General features: G+C 45.0%; 1 protein-coding gene across 1 annotated transcript; it reads right to left on the minus strand.

The window, feature by feature from the left end:
* Window positions 1-2,705: 2,705 nt before the first annotated feature.
* POU2AF1 (POU class 2 homeobox associating factor 1) lies at window positions 2,706-26,857 on the minus strand. Its single transcript, XM_001501588.7, has 5 exons — window positions 26,496-26,857; window positions 8,462-8,592; window positions 7,898-7,940; window positions 7,549-7,814; window positions 2,706-4,897 (listed from the first exon to the last, which is right to left on the minus strand). The coding sequence occupies exons 1-5, from the start codon at window positions 26,509-26,511 to the stop codon at window positions 4,583-4,585; spliced, it is 771 nt and encodes a 256-aa protein (XP_001501638.3). The 5' UTR covers window positions 26,512-26,857; the 3' UTR covers window positions 2,706-4,582.
* Between the last annotated feature and the right edge of the window lie 258 nt (window positions 26,858-27,115).

Genomic DNA, 27,115 nt, shown 5'->3' on the forward strand with positions numbered 1-27,115 from the left:
TTTTTTAAGTAGAAGTAGGATTTTTTAGCTTGTTTAAAAATTTTCCAAATAAAGAATTTGAGTGGTTTTAACTCAGTGTGTTAAAAATATAAAAAGGCAAGACTTTCAATGAGTTTGCAAGACTAGTTGACATCAGCTAAGATGGAAATTTACTAGCCAAATTTAAAAATAAAACCTTTGTGTGATTGACAGAAGGACTTCTGAAAGGATTTTTGTAATTTACTTGGCACTGCCAATGGTATACTATTTTTATTTGGATCTAAATATCTTTGTGTGGTATCTTTTTCAGCCGTGACATCCATTCAAACCAAGTACTGAAACCAACTGAATTTAGACCCACATCTAACTGTATATCACAAAGATTTTTAAAAGCACTTAGACATGTTCAATAACGTTTCTCCTTCTAAATATTATTTATAGTTAATGAGGTCAAAAGCCCTTTTATATCATTAATAAATGGTTAAATATTATCTATTTTATGTTTACTACATCTTTTAAGTTTCTATTATTGTGATTGTTTAATAACAGATGTTGTATTCATAGAACAGCTCAGGGATACAATTTATAAATAACTAAATATACATGCATAAGAATGGACAATCATACTGAAAGGAGATCACTGAGCTAGAAAACTGTTTCAAAGCAGAAATCTGTAATAATTCACGATGCCTGCCTAGCCCAGAGTTGGCACTCAATAACACATATTCTCTGAATGAATGAACCCTTCTCAATGTTCATCGATGTTGTCACAAATTGCAGGATTTCCTTTTTAAAGGCTGAATAATATTCCATTGTACATATATAACATATTTTCTTTATCCGATGAGGACATTATGCTAAGTGAAATAAGCCATTCACAGAAGAACAAGTGCTGCTTGATTCCACTTAGATCCACTTAGATACCTCATCTAGATGTTTAGGAATGTTTCTGTCATCATGCGATGCTGTTGCTAATGACAATGTTGAAATGCATGTCACCTATAAAAACTCTCTTGTCTTCACAGCTTTTTTTTTTTTTAAGTTGAAGCAGGATTTTTTAGCTTGTTTAAAAATTTTCCAGGTATCTAAAATAGTCCAGGTATCTAAAATAGTCAAGGTCATAGAAGCAAAGAATAGAATGGCGGTTGCCAGGGGCTAGAGGAACCTGCCACTCAATGGGTATGACATTTAAGTTACATAAGAAGAAGTTCTAGAGATCTGATGTACAACACTGTACCTATAGACAACAGTAATGTACTCTGTATTTAAGGATACGTTAAGAGGGAAGACCTCATGTTAAGTGTTCTTACCAAAATTTTTTTTAAATCTTAATTAAAAAATTTTTTAACCCTTCCACATTAGCCATGGCTGTACATGGAAAAACTGACAAACAGATTAAGAACACTAGCTTATGGAAATTTGTACCCAAGCATTCAGAAAAAACAAGAAGCGTCATGTGTCTATAAGTCTAATAAAGGAGACTTCACTATAATCAGCGGCAAACATCTGTATCAATATTTCCTAAATGGAACGTAATAAAAGAATCTCCCAAATTAATTCAATTCAATAAGGAATTGTTGAGTGCCATGTATTTGACTCACAAATAAAGTAAGTTACTACAAAATAAGTTATCTATGATTTCTGATTTCAAGAAATTCATGTTTAGCTTTAGAATATGTCTTCAAACCTCTACTAGAGAAGAGAGTAGACTAATGTTCAAAGGATTTGAGCCACTTGGTCGGTGATTTCATCATTTTATAGATGCCCACCTTCTTCATCTTGCCACATAGCTCATCTTCTCCTTGCTCCCCTGTTTCATACTGGAAATGGACAGCCTCATGGATCAGAATCTTGTAAAGAACCAATCTACACTGAGCTGGCCACACTCTTCACATTGCTGATCAAGTGGTTCACAATTCCATCACAAACAAGGGTGAGTCACGCAAAGTACATTTTTAAAAGATCTTCCCCTACAGTTGAGTATCAATAAAGCTGGGGGAAAAACCCCTTAAATCCCTTTCTTTCCGTGTCTTTTTTCTGGATTATGATCTACATAGACAATTTAAAAAAAAAAAAAAGAGTGGTGATAATCTAAGGTGAGCTAAATAATTGAGCGTACTATTATCTCCAAAAATATGGAAGCAAGACATATGGCAGAACAGGGTGGAGCATAAAAAACAATAAGGAAGGCAGTGGGCTCAGACACTTAGTAACTCAGAAAACCACTAGGAAGAGGAGACCCCTCCAAACTGTTACTCCCTCCAGGGACTGGAGTTAAAGGGGACCAGCTGACTTCTTGAATTTCCATTTCATTGTGATGTCTAAGAGATGGCTTCTTGTGGGCATAGTGTTCGGCATCGTCTTACGTATCCCTGGGCTCTGACTGATGGAAATGCTAATGGTTGAACTTATCTCTGGACACCTAGCATCATAAAAATTTACTCACGTAACAAGAATAACTGGATGAGCAATAGGGTTAAAAAGAATTCCTTTCTCTCCTCAGCTCCCTGCTCTCCTGGAGACCAAGCCTACTGGCCTCACGTGTTCTGCTTAGGAGAACTGGATGCAGGCCTAGTGGGGCTGGTTTTATCCTCTCCTGCAGCAGATCAAGTTGCAAAATTAACAAGACCAGTGTAAGCCCTTCCTATAAGGACACTGCCTGACATGGGATGCAAGCTGGTGGGGATTAATTTGATAAGAAATAAAACACCTTCGGCACAGAAAAGTCTGGGCAAATCTTTATTGAAAATGTTTCCATCTTAGCAGAAAAAAACAGGAAGATCTCTAGAGGGAATACCAAGACATTTTGTCTCAAGATAAGAAGAAAAAAGACACCATTTAAATCTTAGCAAATACTTAAAGTACTTTATTTATTTGCTGGGTGTTGCCAGCTTAAACTCCCTTATGGAGGTGGCTTTTGCATCCTCTCATATCTTCATATAGTAAGCTGAAACTCTTGCATAGTATTTCTTATAGGAAACCAGGGCTTTTAATCAAAGTCTGAGATCTCCTCATCCTTGCCTCTTCATCACTGCCACCAATGAAGATGTAAATTTATACCTAAAATCTTTTCTAAGATTTTAAATCTAAAAATTAAGTCAATAAAAATAAGATATTTGTATTGGGATTTTAGACAGATACTGAGCAATTTGAGTCAAAATAAATCCAAAGCAGAAAAAATCCAAAAAAAGGCAACTTTCTCCAGTTTTTATTTATAATGGCTAAGAAACCATTATTTGACCATCAATGTCAAAGAAATGATCATTTCCCAGAAAAGTCCATGACATCTACGTGGATTCCATCAACTACTGTGTCTGCCTACTAGTGGCAGTCGTGTCATTAGCAGACAGATGTGCCAGTTCTCAAAGCACACACCACTGTCAGGAGCTAAGCACTGGTGGTGACAACTGTGCTCAGGCTCCTGCAAATCTGAAGTTTCTCCAGCAAAAAAATAAACATTGAAATGACAGCTAATGGTACTTTTGTCTGAGGCTCTAGAAGCCTCCAGCATGGATGGCGCTTGAGGAAGAGGAATTGGTTCCACATAATCATGGCTTATGGAGGTTTTTAAGACACTAAAGAAGTACATGTGACAGCACTAAGCAAGGACCCAGTCACCACTGGGCTTCTGAAGATCTTGGCCTACACACAGCATCACAGAGGATCCAGACATGGGAAGAAGCAGTCAGACACAGCAATGATCCTATTTACAAAAGTTCGTCTTTCCTTGCAAGTATCCTCAAGGAGAGCAGCAAAACCACCTATTAAAGTCATATTTTTCTTAAGTTTATTCTCCTCTTTGGTAACCAAGTGATCTGGAGCTAAACCGTTCCACCATTCCTCAGCCTTCCTGCTCTCCCCAGAAAACCCAAACTTTCCCACCCCATCCCCACCATATATACACATGCCGTGTTCCCATTGCTCCTCTGTCCCTCTGACCCCACCACTGCCCTCTCTGATGTTCCTTTTTCTCCCCCACCCACCACCTTGCTGAGCCCCAGGCCTTGAGACTCAGCTGCCTAGACTGTAAATCTGGCTGGCTCTGAGAACAGCAAACAAAGGAACAACTGTGAGAACTGACAGCTCAAGGACTCTGGCACTAAGTCTGCCCTTGGAGGTGCTGGCAGGGCCAGTCTTCCCGCAGGGCACCCTACACATCTCTAAATGACAGAGGGCAGGGCATCACTGGCCTGAAGATGGCTCAGCAGGACCACTGGCTCCCACGAAGCAGTGGGCTCTGGAGAGAAGGGACCTTCTCCAGGAACGAAACGTGGCAGAAATGAAAGCACCTGGGCCACAGATTTGTCACCATTTGGCATCAATATTATTTCTAATATCCCTATAATTCCCTCCCCAAAAGAACAGAAATTAAACAAGAAATGAGAAAGGAAGAGGAAGGAAGGGAGGAAAGAAAGGAGGGAGCAGGAGGGAGGGAGGGAGGGGTCAAAGGAGGAAGGAAGGAAGGAAAGTCTACAATTCTAGTTTTGCATAGAAAGTGTAGTTATGAAATGGCTACTCCAAACAAACATGAACCAGAGGCTGAATCCAGGCTCATTTTTAAACCCCAGTTTCAGGGAACAGGATTCTGTGGTGGGAGCCAGCCCTAAAAGCCTTCCACGGAAAGCGTGTGGTTGAGCGCGTAGGCATCGCTATCCTCCTCCTCCAAAAGCAGCTTGTCGATGGTCAGGGAACTGATGGCTCTCCTGGGGTCTTCCATGTCCGGAAGGACTGGCTCAGGGATAGAGATGGGCAGCTGGACAAACTGGGGCCCAGGCAGGGCTGGGGCCGGAGGCTGGTACTGCAGAGTGGAGGTGGGCAATGTGGACAGGGGCTGAGGCCACGGGAAATAGGTGAGGGGTGCCTGGTGCTCTGGGCCCTCCAGTTGGGGTCCCACTGTGGGCGTGCCAGCACTTCTCGTCTGTGATGGGGAAGACACAGGATCGAGCGTTAGCATCCCTGCGGTATCCACTGCCCATCTGTGTCCTCGTGGGAACCTCTATTCCCCCCTCAACTTGGCCCTTTCCTGCTTTCTCACGCCAGAGGGCTCCCCTACCACCTGCTCAAAGTCTTCCCCAAGGGAGAACCCAGACACACTTCAGCTGTATCCCTGACTCTGTCACTCACTAGCTATATGTCCTTGCTCAAGCTGCTTCCCCAAGCCTCCATTGTCTCACCTATAACATAGGCTACAAATAGGACTGACAGCAAGCCTGTCTCATAGCACAGTAGCTGTATCAGAAAGGTGGCCGCTTCCTGCCCAGACACAAAGAGAGTCCTGGCTCCACACAGCAGCTTCAAAATCCTGAGGTCCACTTGGGCCAACATAGCTCCACTCACCTGCCACCTGCCCTGCTGGTGATCAGCACAGGGAGGCTAGGCCACACCTGGAGGCTGGGGAAGCCCTGCTTTGTTAGTGACCTTGGCTTTTCCTACAGCTGCCCGGAACCTTCCAGGTCCTCATCCTCCTGTCTCTGAGTTGGGTCCCCAAGGGCGTCCCAGGGACCTCCAAAGATCAGGGCCATTCTCTCAGATGCTCTTCAAACAATACGCACCTGCGCAGTGACCCCCCCTACAAACGTGAGGTCAAGCCTACAAAAGAGGCAGGGCCTGGATTCTTACTATATTCCACAGCAGAGGAAGCAGGCGGAAGAGGAAGATCCTTGAATGGAATGATGTAAGAGTGGACAAAAATCTTCCCCTACGGCCCCTACCTCCCCCATCATATCTTTCTCCAGTTGCCACTGTGTCTTGAGAGTAAACCATTAGAGTCGTTTAGGTAAGGGTTTATTTCAATCTCCTGAGGATCTTGTTGCAGGGCAGATTCTGGGACAGGGGGTCTGGGCTGGGGCCTGGGATTCTGCATGTCAGATCAGATCCCAGGTGATGCCAGTGTGGCTAATCCAGGGACCACAGTTCGAGTAGCAAGGCTTCAGAGCATTTTTCTACCGAATGATGGAGGTGGAAAGGGTCTCAGAGGCCTTTCAGCCTCCCAACAAAGCCTTATCATCTCTAGTACTTCAAAACTCCAAGTGGAAATCTTACTTTCTCAAGTCCTACACCTGTGCAGGTCAAGTGCAACTGCAGGTTTCTTTGCTCAGGGGTAGAATTGTATGAGCCCAGCCATAATCTTATCTCCTGCTGATCAGGAGTGCCGATTGGTGGCTCTAGCCAGCTTTGATGAGTTAATTTACAAAATGGCAAAACAAATAAATTATTTCTTAATAAATACAGTTTGTTTGATACACAGAACCTTTCAAAGCAGAAGGTGGGAATGATGAAAGGATAAATAACAAAAGGAATTCTTGGGATTGAAATGGTTGGGAACCATTGTGTCCACCCTCACCCCACCCCCACCCCCACCCCAGGCTCCCTGATATGGAAATGAGTTGCCTGGGAGAGGTGTTGCATTAACTCCTTCCTATCTACCATCATCCAGGCCCTACAGCTGGTTTGCCCTGGTAGACAGGTGGGCACCGGGTGGGAGGGCTCCTGCAGGCCATGCCTGAATGGTGCTTGAAGAGCAGGTGCATCATGACACTGGACCCTTGATGGAAACGGAGGGGACATGGGGAGCCAACGCAAGCTCCACCATCAAGGGTCGGCTCTGCAGCAACTCATGAGATGCTAACCCTACCTTGCACAGTTTTCCTTGGACGGAGCTGGATCACCTGTGCCTTTTCTCCTCTGAACACTTGGAGGATTCCCACTCCTTTGGTCAAACAAGTGCCATTCACATGAAACTATTTCTCCTCCTTCCTCCATTCCTGAGGGAGCAGACCCTTCCTCTCCCATCTGACACTTGAAGGCAGCCCTTGGTTAATGTCGTTGGTTGACTTTGAGACAATATAACTAATGTTTATTGAGTGGTTTCTGTATGCCAGGAACTATACTAAGCCCTCTACATGCATCACCCCATTTGTTCCTGACATCAGCTCCCTCGTTAATATTCTCGTTTTATAGATGAGGACACTGAGGCTCAGAGAAATTAAGTCATTCATCCCAGGGTCACACAGCTAGTAAATGAAAGGGTGGGGATTTGAACGCAGGCAATCTGACACTAGAGGCAGAACTCAAAAAGTTGCCCTGCAGGTGGGTGTGACCCTATCAAAAGTAGTTTTCTGAAAAGTTGTGTCGCCTGTTTCTCAGCCTAAAAATCTTCTGGAATATCCCATTGTTTAGTGAACGATCAACCCCTAAGTTATCTGAATAGAAAGGAAACAGTCTCTGGCCCAAAACTCCACGCAGATCTCACCTGGTAGCCCATTCACTAAAAACTCAGACTCGTAACCAGGACTCACTGCTTTTAGGGTGGTGGGGGAGAGAGGCAGGAGAACATCCCAACCCTGAGGAGCATGAGGCAGGACAAGGGAGTCCCGAGGCCTTCTTTGTGGAAGATATTTTAGGTCAATGGGAAAAAAGCGGGCCTCCCTGGAGGACGGGGTGGGTTTAGATGACCCAATTATCCCGGGAATAGCAATAGCAAGGAGGGTCAGGGGTCAGGAAGTCAGCCCAGAGTCTACAGGGTGCCCTCAGCGTGGGATGGCGCAGCATTGCCTTTGTGTGACATACCGTGACATTAGTGATGAGCGGCTGGGAGGCATAGGTCAGCACGGAGGAGGGTCCCACAACCGTGTAGCTTGGGCACACAGGCTGCACATACATGTCAGCTGAGTAGGGGCAGCTGACAGCTTCATGGGACACATACTCAGTGTAGGGCGTCCATGGGGCTAGGGGCTGGAGGGTGGCCGGGGCAGGCTGGGAGAGCCAACCGGTACACAGGGCCCCCTCCTCTGTCACTGTGGAAGCAGAGACCTCCATGTCAAGGCAGGAAGGACCTGTGGGAAGAAGGAAATCACAGAGCTGTGAGTGTCACCCAGATGAGGCGCCTGGAGGAGGCCAGGGCTGTGGGGGCTCTTACCCACTGTGGTGTAGGTCGCCAGAGGCTGGTGGGGCAGCACCACCTAGAGGGGAGAAGAGAAGACCAGGATCAGTGTTCAGCCGTGTCCAACTAGCCCTCTGTAGGAAACTAGCCCAGAGGGCCCCAGGGCAGGAGAGATAGTGGGAATCTCCCTTGTTAGAACGAAACACCCAGCCCAGGTCCCAACTATCACCACCTACATTTTTGAGGGATTCGTGTTTCCATTTAGCAAGGAGGCTGTGCACTTGGGGAACTGGCATTGTCCTCTTCCCATGGGGAACCCCCAACTCACACCAGAATGTGTGAGTCACTTGCTCCCCAGGCCCTGGCCATAGCTTTGTTCAGTGGGCCAAGCCGGCCAGCCCATATCACTCACCCCACTTCACCGGACCATTGACTTGTTCTACCCTAGGTCCATTCCCCAGCAGCCACACCATGGCAACGTGTTGCCTTCGTACCCTCAATAGGTATCCCATGGAGCAAGGAAGTACATCCTATCTGACCCCTTGGGCCACCCTCCCTGCCACACACGCACACACTCTCTGGCCACAGTGGCCCCCTCACCGCAGTAGGTGCAACCGCCGTCCCACTGCTGGCATGACCGCGTTTCCTCCTCAGCAGCTCCTTCACTGGCTCCTTCACACGGACACCCTGGTACGGCCGGGGTTGGGCCGGGGCTTGCTCTGGAGCTGTAGCTGTGAAAAGCAATGTCACTGGTGCTCATTTCCCTTCTCAGACAAGCCCCCACCCCAATGAACCCCGTCTCCTTAGGGGTCTGCCTGCTCACCTAAGCTGTGCCTGGACACGGAGGAACACATGAGACTTCCTAAACTATTTCTCCCAGTATTGCCACTCTTCCCGCCTCAAACCTTCTACGGCTCCCCTTCACCCAGACGGTTAATACCCACACCTAGTCTAGAAGTGAAAGTCCCCCACACTGTGATCTCAACCCATTTTTCCAACCACTTTGCACACTAACCGCTATGAACATCCTGACTCCGGCCAGAAGCTCTATCTAGACTTCCCTCCATGTTCCTTGCATGTCTGACCTTCTCATCTCATTTGAGATTTCCCATGGTCAGGCTTCCCTCTCACTATTCTCAACCTCTTGATTCTTCCTGATCCGAGACTAGTGCAACCCTCCTGGGCCTTGACCACTGCAGCCACAGCATTTGATTCCTCCTACAACATCTCAAACACTTCCACATCTGGTTAGTGTTCATCACAGGGGGCAGCAGAGAACGGCGTAAGAGCGTGCACTCTGAGTCAGATGGCACAGGCCTCAAAACCTGCCCCTGCCACACTCTAGCTGTGCAATTCTGGGCAAGTTACTAAACCTCTCTGTGCCTCTTAACCTGCATCTTGTTATCAAAGGCGTGTTGTAAGGAGTCGCTGACGTGGTAAATAGGAAGCACAGTATATGCTTAGTATAAAATCAGCTACAGAGTAAGCATTCAAAAATTGTGTAGCCTGCTATATAATAACTAGTAATCCTTTTTGGTGTAAATTTCATATGCCCCTAATTGGATTACAAACTTCTCAAGGTGAGATATTGTACCCTATTTCTCTGTATCTTCCCACATAGCATGTTCATAATAAGCTCAGTAAGTTATTTGTTGATTAATTGGTTGGATGATTGTTTAAAATGCGCTGCCATCCATCTTCCCTTTACCTCTCCTGGACCTTTAGAATGGGCTGCAGAGAATGGTTCCCAGGTTCTTTGTGGCTCCCAAGACAAAGGCAAATACCTAGCGTGATCCGTGTGCCCTGGGGCCAGAGGGTGTCCAGGCTTGCTGCTGAGAGAAGGTTCCCTCTGCCTTTTGTCACCAAAGCCAGGAAACCAAAGCACCAAGCTGGAACACAGGGCTCTTCCTGGCCAGGAGAGCAAGCCAAAAGCAGCCATGGCCGGGCAGACAATCTGCCCACCCAGACAGCTCACGGCCTGGGGCCCTGGGCCCTTGAAGGGCAGGTCAGGGTCAGCCAAGAGAGGCGAGTAGCACTGGCCCTTAGGACTCACACAGGGAGTCCATTGTCATCCACCGATAAGGGCCCCAGGGACCTGGGTTCTGAATCAAAAGCCCGGAAGCCTAGGTATCTATTAAACCCGGATCTGCAGTGCTGCCCTGGCTGGACTTTGCTCAGCAAATACCCAGCTGATAAGAACCTATGCCTCACTCAGCACCAGACCTCCATCCATGCTCCGGGCAAACACACAGCCTGCCCTCGAAGACCGTCAGGCAGAGAGAGGAGCAGGAAGAGGGAGAAGGTGTCCAAGAGCCCCAGGAAGACAGGCCGCAGAGTCAGAGAACCCCAGACTCAGATGCACCCGCAGGGGCCTCCTGGCCTGGCCAAGTAGCAAAATGGACCAGGGAGTGATGCAAATACAGATACCCAGGCCCTGCTCCCAGCTGATTCTGGGGGTCTGATGGAGGCCTAGGAATCTATGTTTATAAAAATCCCTCAGGTGATTCTGAAGCTCCATTGGGATTAGAACCACTGATAATTCATCCCAGATCTAATATAAGAATCTCCCTCTAAAATCCCAATAGGAGATTAATTATCCTCTTTTTAACTTCTGCTGTCATAACAAGAGATCTCTACTAGTATTCATTCATTCTTTCAAATATCCCCGGGCCCTAGGAATACAGCACTGAACGAGATAGATGTGGTCCCTGCCCATGTGCATCTTGCAGCCTTGGGGGAGAGACAAGCAATAAAACAGTTACAACTTGTGAAATTCAGGCTGAAACAGAAGTATACAGCAGAGATCCAGCCAGGTACCTCTGCCCCAGGCCCACCTGTGCACCATCACCTTTGCTTAAGCAACAATGACAATGGACTTGAGAGCCAAAATACCTGTATTCAAGTCTGGGCTGTCACTTACTGGTGGAAAGCTCTCAGACGATTTATCTAACATTCCTGGGCCTCAATTTCCTCATCTGTAAAATGGGGATAATAATTCCTGTCTCACACAATTGTCGTGAGGATTAACTGAGATAATACATGGGAAGCTCCCAAAGCCACATCCAGCATATGGTAGATGTTCAATACATGTTATTTTCCACCCACTTCTACCTTTCTCTGGAGAGCTGTAATGTCAGAAAGCTCTTCCTCCTACTGGACCTACCTCATGGTTATAAGCACCATTTTTCCTTGCATTTCCTTCTAATGAAACTCACAATTCATAGTCCACTTACATCTTTCTCATCTAAAAAATGATGATCATAATGGTAGGTACCTGGTAGGGTAATTTGAGAATTACATGTAAATGCTTAAAACAGAGCTTGCACTGATAAGCAGCGAATAAATGTGAAGTAATGTTATTAGTAGTACTAGCAGTAGCATCCCTTTTTAGCGTCTGAAGACAGATACCAGGTCCCCTGTAGAGTGAATGAACATCCTGTTCCTTCAGCCACTTCTTAATGACATGTTTGAATCCCTCTAACCTTCCTTCTAAGAGACTCACTCCTGCACAAGTTCCATTTGCCACGTCCCCTTATAATGGACGATGTCCAGTGTTGACCACAGACCCCAGGGGTGACCTGATATGGCAGAGAAACAAGGGCACCTGTCCTCTCACACTCTGCTCCCTCGTTCTCAGGGTCACCCATGGCCACATCAGCTTAGTTCACACCCGTATTACTCAGCCTACGCTTTTCTTCGGTTGGGTTTCCAGCTATTTTTAGGCACAAAGAGCAGCCTGAGGCATTGTGCACTTGGCAGAAACTTGGGGGACAGAGTTATTTGGGGGTGTGAGCACTTTGGTCACAGTTTTAAATAAGTTGGGGACAAGAAAGGCTTAATCCCACATGCACACGTCTCAGACCAGATCAAAGACCTGTATATGGCTAATCCTGCTCTGATGTGCATGTGCATTTCTGGGGAAGGGCCCAGAGGACTCCCCATCCTCGGGAAGTGGACACATCGAACACTTGACTGCAAAGAGGCCAGCTGGGCATTTCCAGGGTCTTGTCAAGCGAGGGCTTCCTGCCTCCTGTTGTTTTCGAATCAGTGAACAGAGGGCTGGGGGAGGTGCTGTGAGCAGAGGGTATCACCCTCCACTGTCTGGACTTCCTCGGAACCCACAGTGTCAATAGGTGTGCCCTGGCACAACGACCATATGGAAAGCAGTTTCTAAGTCCCCACCTCTTCCTCTTGCAGTCACAAAACTCCCAAATCTCCCAAGGATCTCCTGACTGCCCACCCACGAGTCCAGTCCACAACCAGCTGCCAAGGAATCCTGTAACTGACTCCAGGTGACTAAGCGAGAGTGAGGGTGCTTCTGATAGTGTCTTTGCAAAGTGCCCGTGAAATATCAGACTCTGAAGCCTCAGGACAATTCCCAAAGGAGCCTAACGGCCAAGTGCACTTGCAAGGTGAGCACTTGCACTTGGTGCCTTTCACACCAACCTTTGTGAAGCAACAATAAACATTACTAATCCCACAGTAAACACTGTACTCCCTCCTGCCACCAGCATGGGAAAAGAGCCCACACATACAAATCTGGAAGAGGAAAAGAAGTTTGTCTGAAATCCTGACTGTTTCACCTTGGGGCTCCTGGATCCCTAAAATGAGCTAGCTTTAAAATGACTGAACTGGAATATTTAAAAGAAAAAATTTTAAATTATTAAAATAATTTCTTAAAAGAATAATAAATAGAAGAATAACCAAAGAAAACAAAACAGTTGATGGAAATAATAATACACAAGCAGAGAAGATGAAAGCCCCATTTCCCAAAGTAGAGTTGGTCAGAGATTTTTTTTTTTTTAGTGAGGAAGGTTGGCCCTGAGCTAACATCTGTTGCCAATCTTCCTCTTTTTGCTTCAGCAAGATTGTCCCTGAGCTAACATCTGTGCCAATCTTCCTCTATTTTATATGTGGGATGCCGCCACAGCATGGCTTGATGAGCAGTATGTGGGCCTGCACCCAGAACCCAAACCCACCAACCCTGGGCTGCTGAAGCAGAGCACATGAACTTAACCACTACACCCTTTGGCCAGAGATTTTAATAACCCCTTGATCAAATTGCAGCTCCGGGCAGCATGCCCTCAAAGCCCGAAGCTTTCTCACCATTTATCCTGTGGTCTGAAGGCCCTTTTCGTCTCCTGTGGGCATCCAAGTGTCCGTCACTGAGAAAAATCTTTCGACCTAAACACCAGCCTCTTGGCCTTCATTGGAATCTCCTTTTTCAGACTGAGAAGTTCAGCCATATTGTTTTTCCATACCCCTGGAAGTCAGTCACCAATGGGGTTGGGAAAAAACAAAACTCACTTACAGAAAAACCTACAAATTTGGCCCCAGTGAGGGCTTCCCTTTTCCAAAATGAGCAATGAAAAAATCTGAAGGTATAAAAAGTCAGCAGAGGACATTTCAGTTCCGCCTGCCACACAACCAGACATGCTCCGCATCACAAAAATAAGAGTCGCGCAGCTGCTGTTCTGCTGGAGAGCACAGACCATGACAGATTCAAGCCGTCTGGTCACCTCAGACAGTGCTCTGGCTGCATGTGGGCATTGTGCTTGCTTTGCCCCAAGCTTAGGGAACACATGGAGTCTACTGATTTAAATAAACATGGCCCTCCAATTCCTTGATAAAGGTATAATAAGCATCACCGAGGAAATATGCAAAATTGTCATCACTTGTTTATTTAATAACCCCATGCAAACCACATTCACGCCACAGTGAGAAAGCTACTCAGCCAAGGAGGTAGGTCCCTCCTAACCAACACCCGGGCAGTGGTCACTGTAACTTCTCCTCTGGGCGACTTTAAGAGAGGGCTCTCCAGATGACTGTTCCCTGGAACACTCTCCAAGATGTTCTTGAATGAAGACTCTTCTCCCAGCCACTGTCCTATTACAGCTCTCCCATGAGCCTCCAGGGCCAGGCAGTAAGTTGGACAAAAGTTGGGATTGCTGCTCTAAGGGCCAGATGGGATCCCGGATGAGCCCAAACTTCCATCACCAGGGAGCCAGGAATAAGAACTCAGCCCACCCATCCTGACAATCGAAACTCTCTGAGAGTGCTTTCCATTTACCACTGACTCGTTGGACCTAGAAGCTGCAGCCACGCAAGGCCATTTTGAAAAATAAAACCTTCCTAGCCCAGAAGGACATGTGACACACTATTGATTACTCCACAAAACCACAGTAAGTGATTCTCTTTGGCTGCTGAATCTTTGACATTATTGAAAAAAAAAACCCCACTAAGGAGAAATGCAAATAATTTTCTCCTTACTTGTAGCAAAACCAAAAACAAATAATTCAACAATAGGAATTCAAGCCTAGGGCCAATAAACTTACCCTAGCTTCTAACTGAAAACAAAGTCACAAAAGTTGCTGACACTTTCTACTTTAATGTAAAGAAGGTTGTTTGCCTTCTCGGCCTAAGACAGCTGAGGACTCCTGGGAAAGTTTAGCTCAGGTTGGCTAAAGGATTATTCACATCCTTAACCTAAACACTGATGCGAGTGTTCTTCTTACGGTGAAGGTCTGAGTCAAAGTTTTCAAATTTGTTCTTTCCATTCATGGACAATGGCTGATTTTTTTCCAAACAGGAAGAAAGAACTTGGGCTTTGGCCAAAGATTGGACTTGACATGCTATGGAAAGGCTTTCCCGGCCCAATTTACACTAGATTGTAGTTTACTTTTTTTTTTTTTTTGATGTACGCCAACAAAGAGATTTCATATGCATGTAAATGTGGGCTTTCTATTCACTAATGTTTGAACGGAGAGGATCTTGTAGCCAGGAAATATCAACACATCACTCATATATTCTAGCAATTTGGATAACATCCAGGGCAGAGGAGAAAAAGATAAATAGACAAAAAATTGACTTTAAAGAAGGTGTTCAGAAGTTATAAGAAAGTGGAATCTCAACTGAATTACAATTTGATGTTGCTTGTAAGGCTACTGGGGGCAGCCAAAAAGGAATAAGTCATGATGTCTTCATATATAGATTGGAATGTCTCTACCAAGAGATCTCAAAGATGGCGGCTGACCCCATGTTCTCTGGTCCGGTTAGAGAAGGCAAGGGAACAATCAGTGACATTTCTCCTCCCTGTCTCCATTCTAAGAGGCATATTCCCATCAGTCCCCACAGAGCTCACTCATCAACCATAGGCATGTCCACAGGGAAAGATCAAAGGAGGGCCACAGTCACGTAGAATTTCCCCAGACCTAGGCAGGCCAAAGGGACCAGGAGGGAACATCCTGATCAAGAAGAGCCAGGGGAATTCCTCAAGTACATTTAGGGTGACTGCAGAGGGTTGTTCAGTCCTTAGAACCACGAAGCCCCAGACCAAAGGGGTCTAGGAGCTGAGTGATCCCTACTTAAAGGAAGCTCCAGCCAGCCTGGCATGCATACCCAGGGCAATCACACTCCTCTCAAATTACATAAGGTTAAATAAAGAACCCATTTACCACAGCCCACTCTCACCCACCAAGCTCCAGCCTGAAGTGTTCCCGCTCTGAAGCCTCAGGATTACCTGGACTGTCCCAAAAGTTCTGTATGTCCTGCCCCATGACCTTGGGCAGGGTCAGCTAGAAGGCCTCTAGAACCAGAGCCTTCAGACTCTTCCCTCGCAAGCCCTGCTGCTGAGGGATCCTTCCCACAGATGCTCTCAGCACCTTTCCTACCACACATCCATCCTCCCTCCAAACCTCCTGCAGAACAAGCCGAGTGTGGACGGTTCTCGGATTCCACTCTCTACTCCCAGAGACAGTGTCAGTGTAATCCCTCTTCTTTGTGGAGACTCAGGTGTATTGATTGAATGTGTGCCAAAGATCCATGTCTTTCCCGGTCACAACCTTAACCCCCAGGAACTCAGAAATAACTAAGGTCACCTTTGCATGATGTTCTGTGACTCACAAAGCCTTTGACACAAATGATTTCATGTGAGACTTCACAACAACTTCTGAAACAGGCAGAAGTTCACCTCCTTTTCACTGATGAGGAAGGTGATGCTCAAAGAAGTGAAGTGACTTGCCCAAGGACTGTTCTTATAAATATCAGTGTCATCAACTAAACCCATCAACTAAACTAAACTAAACTAAACCCGGGACCTCTGATTCCAAATGCAGTACATTTCTGCCTCACCATCTGTCTCCTCCTTGCCTGGGCAAGTCCTGTTTATTTCTCTTGGTAACACTGGAGGTCAGGCATCAAATGACCGCCCAGTTCTAACTCTCCTTCCTCCAGTTGGAGTTTGGGCTTGGAGCACCCTGGTCCCATCTCTCTTGATTGCCAATTCCCCCAAGAAATGGTGTTTCCCAACTGAGAGAGGAGAGAAGTCCATGAGAAGTTTACCAGCAGTCTGCTCACATGAGGAGTGACGAGAACTGAGAGACCTAAACAATTCCCCACAAAGTTTTATTTTTGGTATTTTCGGCTGAAATGACAGTGGATAGGTCCACCTGAGAAACCAGCTGCATCTGCCCGCCTTTTACAGAAACTGGGGTCACCAGAGCAGAAAGAGCTTCCAGCTCAGATACACCATGTCACAGCGTAGGGGACAAGACTAGGAGACCCCAAACAGAGCATTCATTGAACAAGTACTTGCTGAACAGAGTAAACCAGGTCGCTGCCACCATGCAGCTTCCTGTCTAGTCTAGTAGGGAATATAGACTTAATCAAATAATTGAACAAGCAAACGTAGAATTACAAACTGTGACAGAGTTGCATCTGCCTCATAGTTGATGTGTTCTGGCTTATTTGGCTGATTTCCACCTCTGCTCGATTCAGCAGGGCTTGAATGAGCAGCGAGCTGGGGCCCCAGTCTATAGGGGCTGTATAAAGAGGACAGTGGCCAGAGCCATGATTGTTCTGTCCCCAAGGCAGAGACGGCTCTAGGGTCAGGCTCAGCCCACACCATGAATGTAAGCCTTGCCCAAGACATACAAAGTAGCCCCAGATGTTCCGGGTTCTTCCCCAGCCTAGGGACCCTGGATGAACCTCAAAGATGTTTCATCTATCCTATTTTGGCTTATTAGCCCACCAGGGGAAGACTAGTTCTAGGAACTCTGATTCTAAGATGGAAATCAGCTGGCTTCATAGTTTCTATACTGAATCTCAAATCTACCTTCCTGAGATTCAGGTGCTTTTGAGTCAGGCTACAACTACCCTCAGAAGTCAGAACCCACCTCCATCTAAGGGGGGACATATTTCAGTTGGGAAGAGAAGAAGCATCTAATGCAATCCTAAAATCCTTGGCATTGAGAAGTCGGGTGGTGTACTTTGGAACTCAAACAGACCTAGTTTGGAAAGCCTACTATGTAGGTTATCACTGTGGCAAATCACTTAACCTGTGTGTACCTTAGTTTCCCCATTTGTAATATGAGAATAATAATATCCATTTCATGGGATTATCGTGAAGAACATATGAAATTAACACAGTTAAGCATCTAGTATGTAATAGATGCTCAACAATTGGCTGTCTCTCCTTTGATCTCAGCCAACAATCCATAGCCTGTCACTCATCAGAGAAGTAGCCCTTGGTCCTTCTTTCTCCCTGTCCTGCTGCATCCTAATACTGAATGTCTCTATGCTCTCTATGCTCAATACACTCAGGACCCTCTGCTGCTGGCAAGGACCATCTCAATCTGCCTTCCTTGTGCTGCTGGAAGTCATCCCACGGTGTCCCCAAGTGTCGGGACAGCCCTGTCTAATAGACAGGGAAAGCAATGGTGCTGCAGGGACTGATCAAATACCTCACTTGCAAACAGAACAAGCCTGGACAAGAGACATCAAAATCCTGGTATTGGCCTCGTATAGAGAGATACCATCAGCTAAGCAGAAGAGCTTCTTTCTTCAGAAGCCATCGGAGGATTAGGTTTGTGGCAGAATTGAGTTTTTAAAGGATAACCCCAGGAAAGAGCACCTTGAAGATTTTTGAGTGGCGGGCAGAGTAGGATGGCATGGCCTTGTCCTGAGCTCAGATGTGGCCCCTCAAAAGGACAGGGACACAGCCACGACTAAGGCCATAGTCATGGATATTTCTTCAAAGGGCTGGGAACCTAGGAGCACCTATTGCATATAGGATGGAAATGTGAGAGCACAAGAACATATCAGGGGATGAACCAACCCAAGATGCCCATCCAAATTCTATAGCAAGGCAGCACCTGAGTGAGGAGATGGAGCCAAGGAGACAAATACATCTTTCCTTATTAGATCAAAACCCATAGCCTGAATCTAGAATTGCCAGTCTGATTTAGGACAGGGAAAGCCTATGGTTAGGCAGCTGGAGGAGAGAAAATCTGTTTTTAGTTTACTTAAGCAATATCTAGTTTAAGATTTTCAAGACCAAAGAGATTCTTATAAAAGAAATAAACTTTTCCTGAGACCCTCAGGTGTGGACCACTTCCTTGGAGGAAGTACTCTTTAGACCCAACATCAGTGTGCTTTTGGAGTCAAATCCAACTTTCGAAGCCCCAGTGCTCACAGTGGTCTGCGGTACAGCCTACATGAGTGAAAGTAGCCCTGATAATTGATTTGTGATGTGAGATATAACTGCCAGTCAAGATGAGCTTTTTTTCGCTAAGTCTCTGGTTTACTAATCAATGGCCTCAAGATGTGGGGGGAGCCCCTTGTGACGGACACTAGAGAAGTTGTTAGAATATCAAGCAAAGGAAAGAAGTCACTATTAGGTCAATCTTTGAGAAATGTACCCTCTTTCTTATTCACAAGATACCCACGTAGGCTGAAAACATGACCTTCACAGCTTCAGATCTTCATGGGGTCCAATACGACATGCTACACAATGACTCACTTTTCTCTAGGAGTGAGGTCCTTTACCCTGGAAGTATTTAAACCAAGGACCTCTGACTAGCAATCAGGGATCTTGCTGAAGGAGTAGAGGATTTGTACAAGTCAGAGTTGTCAAGCTGTGATCTAAAGAACCATGAAATACAATGAAGGCATCTGTAGCTACCAATAAAGGGAAGGAAGTCAAGGGTCTGTGGGTGAATGAGCAATCAGAGCTATGGATAGCCTTCCCGAACTGCTCCATTTTTATTTTTGTATTGCAGTTCTGCAATAGATTTGGTTTGAATAAAGGAATTTTTAACAAAAATGTTGTAGACATAAGCCTAGATATCCTTGGATTTTCCTCCAAGTACTCATTTTATTTCTTTAGATGCATCTTCATCCCCCAGGATCTAAGCAAAAAGTCTGATTGTAATTTATTCTTGAGGATCCACAGCTAATGCCATATGTTCCATGACAGCTTCTCTGATTCCATCTTCTCCTCCCTCCTACTGGAGATAATTGATTTCATTGGTTGATTTCCCTAGCTGTAAATAATTCCATAACTGGATGAATGCATGCATGCATGAGATGATAAATGGATGGTTGATTTTTCTTCTATACCTTTCTTTCTTGAATTAGTGTTGCTTTCATCTAGCCTTAAAATTTGCTCCTATTTTCAACTCACTTGTCTCTCTTTTTTCCTTTCTTTTCTATCTCCCCAGTATTTCTCAGTCCTGGAAAATTATAACAATCTTTGTACTCTTCTCTCTTCCAATTAAATTTACGGTTCTTTCTAGAGGATTAAAAAGTAATTCAGCTTTTCTTAAGTATGGTCAAATCCATTTTGGTCCCCACACCTGGTCTTAGAATGACTCTGGTTTATAATTCTTTGGCTACCTGCTCTTCCCAGAAAGTGATACCAATGAAACCATTACTAAGAAAAGGAGGCAGCACATTGCTGTTTCAGTTTTCGGTATCATTTGTGCTATTTCTTGCATACTCAAGTGTCATTCCCCACAGCTAGGTTATAAACATCTCAATCCAATCTTGTGAATTAAAAAAACAAATACAAGCTTACCCGTCACTACAAGCCTGCTGCCATCCCAGCTTAGGAGGTTGGTAGGAAATTGTAGCCCAAGCTCCAAGTTTGGTCATAGAATGGCCAGCTTAACCATCAGCATTAGCCCCGATCACAAACCAACCATGAGTTACGTGACTGGAAATGTATGTCCTGCTATTTCACCAGAAATGCAGAACTCAGAGGCCATACCATTTGTAATCTAAAATTAGCTGCATAACCTTTGTCCTCAGAGGTAGAGTGAGACAGAGCGGGAAAATAATAATAGTAACTAATATTTACTGAGTGTTGAGTTAATGTCAAGCACAGTAGTAAACACATTCCACAACTCTGTGAAGTAAGAACTACGTTCCCATCGTATGCATAAGGAAATGGCAGCAGAGCAAGGCAAAGAGAATTGCTAGCATCATACAGCCAGGGAAGTAGAAATCTAGGATTCAAATTCAGATCTGCCTGCCCCAGAGGCTAAGCTTTAAACCACTAAAGGCAAAGAAAGAATAGAGATGTCACTCTAATTCAAAATAAAACCCTGCTCTCCATATCTTGCCTTCCACACCCCTACCTACTTACCTACACACATACACACACACACACACACACACACACACACACACATACACACACAAACACACACAGGTGAAGGGATAGCCTGACTCTTCCAAAGTCTCGACAGTTCAGAACGAAGGAAGTGCCGAGGAGGCAGAAGCCTTGGCTCCCAGCACAGGCTGACATACAGAGCTCTCGATTAGTACTGCCCAGAAAACAGATGGGCTGGTTATTTTGGGGAGATTCTAGGTCCCTCTCTCCCCTTTGAGCCTTCCATTGCAGCTAAAATATCTTCAAAGAGCCCAGTGGAGGAGGAATAGCAAGAAAGCAAAGACCTTGTTTTCAATCAGTAAGCTGAAACACATGCATCAAACCCGTGAGTTTTCAAGGTTTGAATAAACATCTACCAGCTGGTGCATTTCGTTTTGCCACCGGTCCTTCATCTAACATGGAAGGCCTGTGCTTTCACCAAGAGCATCCTCCGAAGCCCTGTGAGTGAGACAAGCCCTGTGGCAGGGAGACAAGAACAAGACAGCTTAGCAAGACAATATTCAAAGTCTGGTTCAGATGGCGTTAGCTGTGTGGCTGAATTAATAACCTAATCTTTAGGCTTCAGTTTTCTCATCTCTGAAATGGAGCTTAACACAGAATCTACCTCATGGAGTTTTTATGAGGATTAAATGAGATAATACATTCAAAGTATGGCAGACTGGCGGTTGCCATGCCCAACAGCTGCCCTCTCCTTCTTTACTAACAATCCCTACGCTATGGGGCCATGGCAACGTGCCCAACTAAACAATCACACTATTCTGCCTTGCAGATAGGAGTGGCCATTAGATGTCGTCAGAAGTTGTGTGTTGCGGGGAGGGGCAATGACAGAGAGGCACGTTCTTTTTGCCTGTTCCTTTTCTTCTTCTTCCCTGTCCAAAACACAGATGTGATGGCTGCAGCTACAGTGGCAACTATGAAGCAACCTTGAGGACAAAAGCCATACGCCAAGGACAGCAGACCAGAAAGACAGAAGTAGCCTAGAATGTTGTGGCTCTGTAGAACATCCACACTGTCCTGCACAGCCTACTATGGACTTCCTGTACATGAGAGAACATATAACAGTCTTATTTAAATCCATGTTGTTTCAGATCTCTTCACTAGCAACCAAATTTAATCCAAACTAATTCAACAGAACATTTGGTTCAATGCATGGCACCAAACATGTACCCAATACCCCATAGTTGATATTTATCCCTATGAAAAGGATTAAACATGTTCTGTTCATAATAATGTAATATCCCAAGGCATGTTGGGATTTCAATATACCTTCAATTTCAAATATACCTTTCAATCTCCAAGTTTTCACCTTCACTGCGCATTAGAATCACCTGGGAAGCATTTGAAAGTCTAATGCCCAGGGCAATTTAATGACAACCAACCTCTGGGTTGGAACCTAGGCATCAGCATTTCTTAAATCTCCCAGAGTGTTCCAATGTGTAGCCAAGGTTGAAAAGCACTGCTCAAGGCAGATGCAAAAATCTCTTCTGTTAAATTAAGGACTCATGTCTGAAAACATGTATTTATGTTTTATAAGCACTCATGAAAGCTCAGCAATTAGAGCTGGAAAAGGATTTCAGTCAAGTTCAGTCTCCTTGTCCTTAGCCAGGAAAAGGCAAGTCCCATTTTACAGCCAAAACACTTAAGACCCAGAGTGGTTAGGTGGCTTGCCTTAGGCCCCATACCTAATTACCCGTAGATTGGAAAGTAGAATCCATGTCTCTTGCCTGCAAGAACAATGCTCTGTCCATAGCATCATATAACCAGGACAACAAGGTTTCAGGGAAGGCCTCTCCATCCCAGGCAGGCCACTTTTATCAAGCAGTTATTCTGCAAAAATGAGAAAACTAGAATATTGCTAAGTATTTCATAAAAGTGAAAACCATGTTAATGATCATAATCCATTAGCCAACTTTGGTTTGGTTGGCTCAAAGTGAGAAATTTGTGGACATCTTTATTAGTAGGAAAATAAACTTCTTTAGAAAGAAGTCAGAGGGGGAAAAAAAAACCCTAATACCTTTACTTTGTAATGGGAAAGTTTAAAAGCAAAAATTTAAAGAACTTCTAAGTGAATTAAATGTCCAGATATTTAGCTACTAAGTGTAGACTATCTTGGTTCTTTTTGTTCCTCACAACAGAACACATTTGCAGATCTGAACTGGAAGAGGGATTTCAAAACCTCTGACTCAGAAACTTTTTGGGTATAAAGGGAGACAAAGTTGGCATTTCTCTTTAGGGAGAAGGAAGTGTCCACCTTGAAAATCATCTGCTCTTTTACCAATGAACCTGTGGCTTAGTACATGTGTGTCACTTCTTTCACCTCCTTCTGTGCACATGAATTTGTGTCTTTCTTTTGGATTCTACTGGTCCTTATCAACAAGAACCACTTATCCTATAGACAAACTTGGTAAGAATTAAAGGTGCTTATTAAGTAAGCAAAGGTTATAACACAGAAGAGAACATTAGAGGCAGTCCACAGAGCTAAGTTACTTCTTGTTATAAGTTTCCCTGAATTTAGGTAGGAGATAGAGTTCCAAAAATAATATGTATGTTACAAGTTTTCCTTATCTTTAAGTGCATTTTTGACTGCTCTAAAAAGCTTGACTATATAGTGGAACCCTGGAGTAAATCCAGAGTTCTGTGTTAATGAGAATTTTGAGAACCTAATTTATCTGTTTGGTGAATCTCTGCTCTCTTCCAGTTATCTGAAAGCAATAACTTGATAATAACTATTTCCTGTTCCTAAGGTGCCGCCTTAGGCACAACAGCAAAGACACACCAAGGCCAAGTCTATGGGACATCAAGGCAACTAGCCATTCAAAGAAAATCAGTCAAGCCTGCCTTTGGTTGTCATGCTGATCTTTCCCTAACACAAATAACAATAAAAAGCAGTTGTTCATTCATTTTCTAACAAGTCGTGTTGAGTTTATTACACACATTCTCATTGCTTTTAAGGAAGAAGTCAAATCAAATTTTTGCCTTGTGTATATCATTTAATCAATTGACTGCAAGCTTTATCTCCCTTTGGTGTTGGTATTGTGGACCCCCAGGATACTGAGTAACCTAAGAAATGAACACCTAAAGTACAAATCAAATCATTTTAGACCAGAGATCAGCAAACTTTTTCCATAAAGGGCTGGTTAGTAAATATTTCAGGCTCTGCAGGCCATATGGTTTCTGTGGCACCTACTCAACTCTTCCGCTGTAGCAAAAGCGGCCCCAGACAATTGTAAACAAACAGACATGGCTATGCTCCAATAAAATTTTACTTATAAAAACAGGTGACAGGACTGATTTGGCACTTAAGTTATAGTTTAAAGACCCCTGATTTAGACCCTTGGAAAACTGTTGGTAAGATCCTATCACTCGATAATATCTTGATTGTGTCTTTTTAACTATTCTAATCAAAGTGTGGGAAAGGATAAACAGGAAGGAATTTCACATAACCCTGATCCCTCAAGGTGGGCCCACGGGAGGTGTTACAGGAGGGAAGGTACTCTCTTACCGCTATCGGGAGACTTATTGACACCACCTACGTTCTCTACTTTGGCTCTGACAAAAACATTGTAAGACAGGCATTAGAACCCCCATTTTCTAGATTTTTAAGAGCATGATAAGATTAAATAATTAAGTTGCAAAGCCAACTTTCAAACCCAGATCTATCTTACTCCATCGCTCCTGCTGTTTCTACTGCACCGTTAACCTTAACAAGGCTTTCTCTTGTTGGGGTGGATGTTAGTTCTTTACATCCACGTGGGACCTGCAGGACTAAGGGCAGAACCCAGGGAGACAATGTGCAGGTGAAGTGGCTTCTCTATCTGATCAGCCGTTCAAGCAAATCTGGAATCCGTGGTTGGGGCTTGAAGATTCCCACTTTCATGTGCCGGCAGTTCTGAGCTGATCTGAGCCAAAGCCCATGTTCACATTTAGTCCACAAACAGGGGTCATGGGCCAGGGAGGGAGGAGGCAACATTTACAAAGTGAATGTTTTCTTAACCCTTTCCAGAACCCCAGAGTACAGTCATTTCAGCTCATGCCTCGAGGGTGTTTTCTGAAAAAAGAAAGTGCCTTCTCAGCACTCTTGGTGTCTGATTTCAAACCCTGCCCTTCCATCAGGTGCTTCTAAGTGGGCTGACGATGCTGCCCTGTTTTTACTAGTTTTCCCACAGAGTTTAGTCACTCGAGTGCCCTCTGTGCCCTAGACATGGGCCTTTACTTGGATCCAGGGTAAAGGGATGGGTCCAGTGCCCAGGGCTTTTCCTAAATTCCTTTAAGGTACTAAAGGACAATTAAAGAGAATTTTGATTGTGTGCATCTGAATATGTAGAACCAGTTAACCCCAGTTATTCCACTGATGGACTTACAGTGTGGTTTCCCCAAGGATGGAGTTTTGCTGCACCTAACTGACCTCCAGGGTATGAGCAGGAAACATGCCTCCAGCATGTCCTTTAAAGAAACTGCTAATCTCTTAGGAGGAATTAAAGAAGGAAAAATTGTAGTGCAAAACCAAGAAGGGGAAATATGGCGGCTCATGAATTCAGGGAAGCAACCCGTATCTCAGACACCAAAGCAAAACCAGAGCAATCAACATCATTTCAGTGGCATCTCGGCTTACTAAGGGTAGCTGGGTGGAGTGGGCATTATTTTTACTCCTTTTACATATCAGAAACCTAAAGATTTTTTAAAAAGTTAAGTGACTTGCTCTGAACAGGTAGGAACCAAGGTATAAATCCCTCCAGGGACTCATATAAAACCCACTGATTTAGCTCTAAGTATAAGAGCATATGAACGCTCAACAGCTTCCAGTAAAGACATGAATGCCCACCTGCCCTCGGCCACATAGCACTCCCACAGGGCTGGCGCCATTGTCTCCCACAGGTGGGGGTCTTGCTCTATCCTCCTTCAGGTAGCATTGCACACCACCCATACTGGACTGTCCTTAATTATCTTGGAAGGACTCCATAACTCCCAAGACTGGATTAAAGTTCATTTCTTCTTATTGAAAAAAAGTTGCATCTTGTCAACGTCAAGCAATGGTGAGACTCCACAATCTGAGAAATTTTGAAATCACTTCTCCACATTACACATTAACAAGCTCGGTTCCAGAGAATTTACACAAGAACTAAAGGAAACAATGAATTGGTGATAAAGTGATTGTAAGTTTGTTCTAATTAATGAAGGTATACTTTCAGAACTTTAAGGGCTCCAATAGAATATCCTTCTGTAAAATAAACACTCCCTAATTTGTCATTTACTGTAAATCTAGATTCTCTTATATTACATTTGCTTGAAGTCGGGGGTGCCGGAATTAATTAAAAGGCGTTTTAAAGACCTAAGCACCTTTAAAAAGACAGACAGAGCAATTTTTTGGTAATGCTTCTTTCTTGAGGAAGTACAGAACTGAGCCCCAATAAGGTTCAACTCTCATGAGACCATTAAGTTGACTTTGTTATTTCAAGAAAGGAATGTTGTAGATAATCTCTGTATGACTTCAATTATTAATAACACGAGTCTCCGGTCCCACATAGTGGAAAATAAAGTACACAGTAGTTCCATCCAAGCCCAGGGATACACATTAAGGTTAAAAGTAAACCCACTGCCCCCCTGCCCTGGGACACACAAGCCTTGCCACGGAATGGGAAAAAGAATGACAAGAGGAAAGACAGTGAAGCAAGTGAAGACATGCTTGATGAAGCCAAGTTTCCGCATTGTCCCAACGCATTCACAGAAACAAAACACACCTTTGGCAGAAACAGGCCCACAGAATTGAACCACAGGCTAAAGAGTAGCTGTTTATAAAAATAAAGCCACTCATGTAAAGAACTCCACACCTTTCCCCTCCCAGCCCAAAACCAATATCACATTTGCTTTTGTTTTGTGAATCATAAACTGCCTTTTCTTCACCACAGTGATTCATCCTCTGCAGCGGAGATGCGATGAGCTGTCCCACCTTGGAACACTAGTTCGTTCCCCTCCAGCCTGGAAAATCAGCATCACCTCTGACAGGCTGGTTTCTCCACCAGGCTCCATCTCGCCCACCTCACCCCTCCTCACTCTCCTGCCTGGGAACCCAGGCCCCCGTTGCCCCCATCACTGCCACCAACTCCCCGGTTACAGGCTGAGCGGTGAACTCCCAGCCCCTACCGGTGCTTACATGGCTCTGACAGCCACGGCCGAACCACTTACGTTTTTGCCAGAGCATGGCCTGTGACAGGATGTTGCCTTTTCTCTTTGAAGCAGACAGTTTGGCTTCTTTAATGTGAGACCTGGGTGTGCTTTCCTCCAGTGTAGCCACTGCTTGCTCAGAGGCTGTTTCCTCAGCTTTTTAAAGGCCCAAGTTCCCGCTGTGTGGGGGCACAGCGTCATCACATCCTCCCACCTCAGGCGCCCGTGCACTTTTTCTTCACAAGTCTGCCTGTCACCCCACTGTGCGCACCCTCAGAGGCCCACCGGCTGCAGACAGCTTCGCTCGCAGAGCCAGCCAGCTGGATCTGAACAACAACATAGCACAGAAGTTCGCAATCATTCGGACGTGGCCAAAAGAGTGTGATATGATGCATGGTGAGTGTGAAAGTGTGTGTGAGTGTGAACTGTGTGAGCATGTGGGTCAAGTCTTGTACCTCTCCACACCAGTGAGGAGTCCAAAAGGCTCCCTGGAAAACTCTGGGTTTTCTATGGCACCCATTCAGGCTTCTACACCACCAGGGTGTCAGCAGGACTCAGTCCGCCGTGGGCCCCGCTCAACGGGAAATGTGATTCCCAGGGGTCACTGGTTCTCAACACAGGAGGAAACACCTGTAGTCTCT

This window comes from Equus caballus, chromosome 7, assembly GCF_041296265.1.
Source record: "Equus caballus isolate H_3958 breed thoroughbred chromosome 7, TB-T2T, whole genome shotgun sequence".
NCBI classification, from domain to species: Eukaryota; Metazoa; Chordata; class Mammalia; order Perissodactyla; family Equidae; genus Equus; species Equus caballus.

What these genes read in the sequence shown, in the direction of transcription:
- POU2AF1 (XM_001501588.7), bottom strand. An exon ending in CGGCGGTTGCACCTACTGCG is followed by an intron (nt 7,941 to 8,461) that starts GTGAGGGGGCCA and finishes TCTCCCCTCTAG; the next exon opens with GTGGTGCTGCCCCACCAGCC. An exon ending in GGCGACCTACACCACAGTGG is followed by an intron (nt 7,815 to 7,897) that starts GTAAGAGCCCCC and finishes TTCTTCCCACAG; the next exon opens with GTCCTTCCTGCCTTGACATG.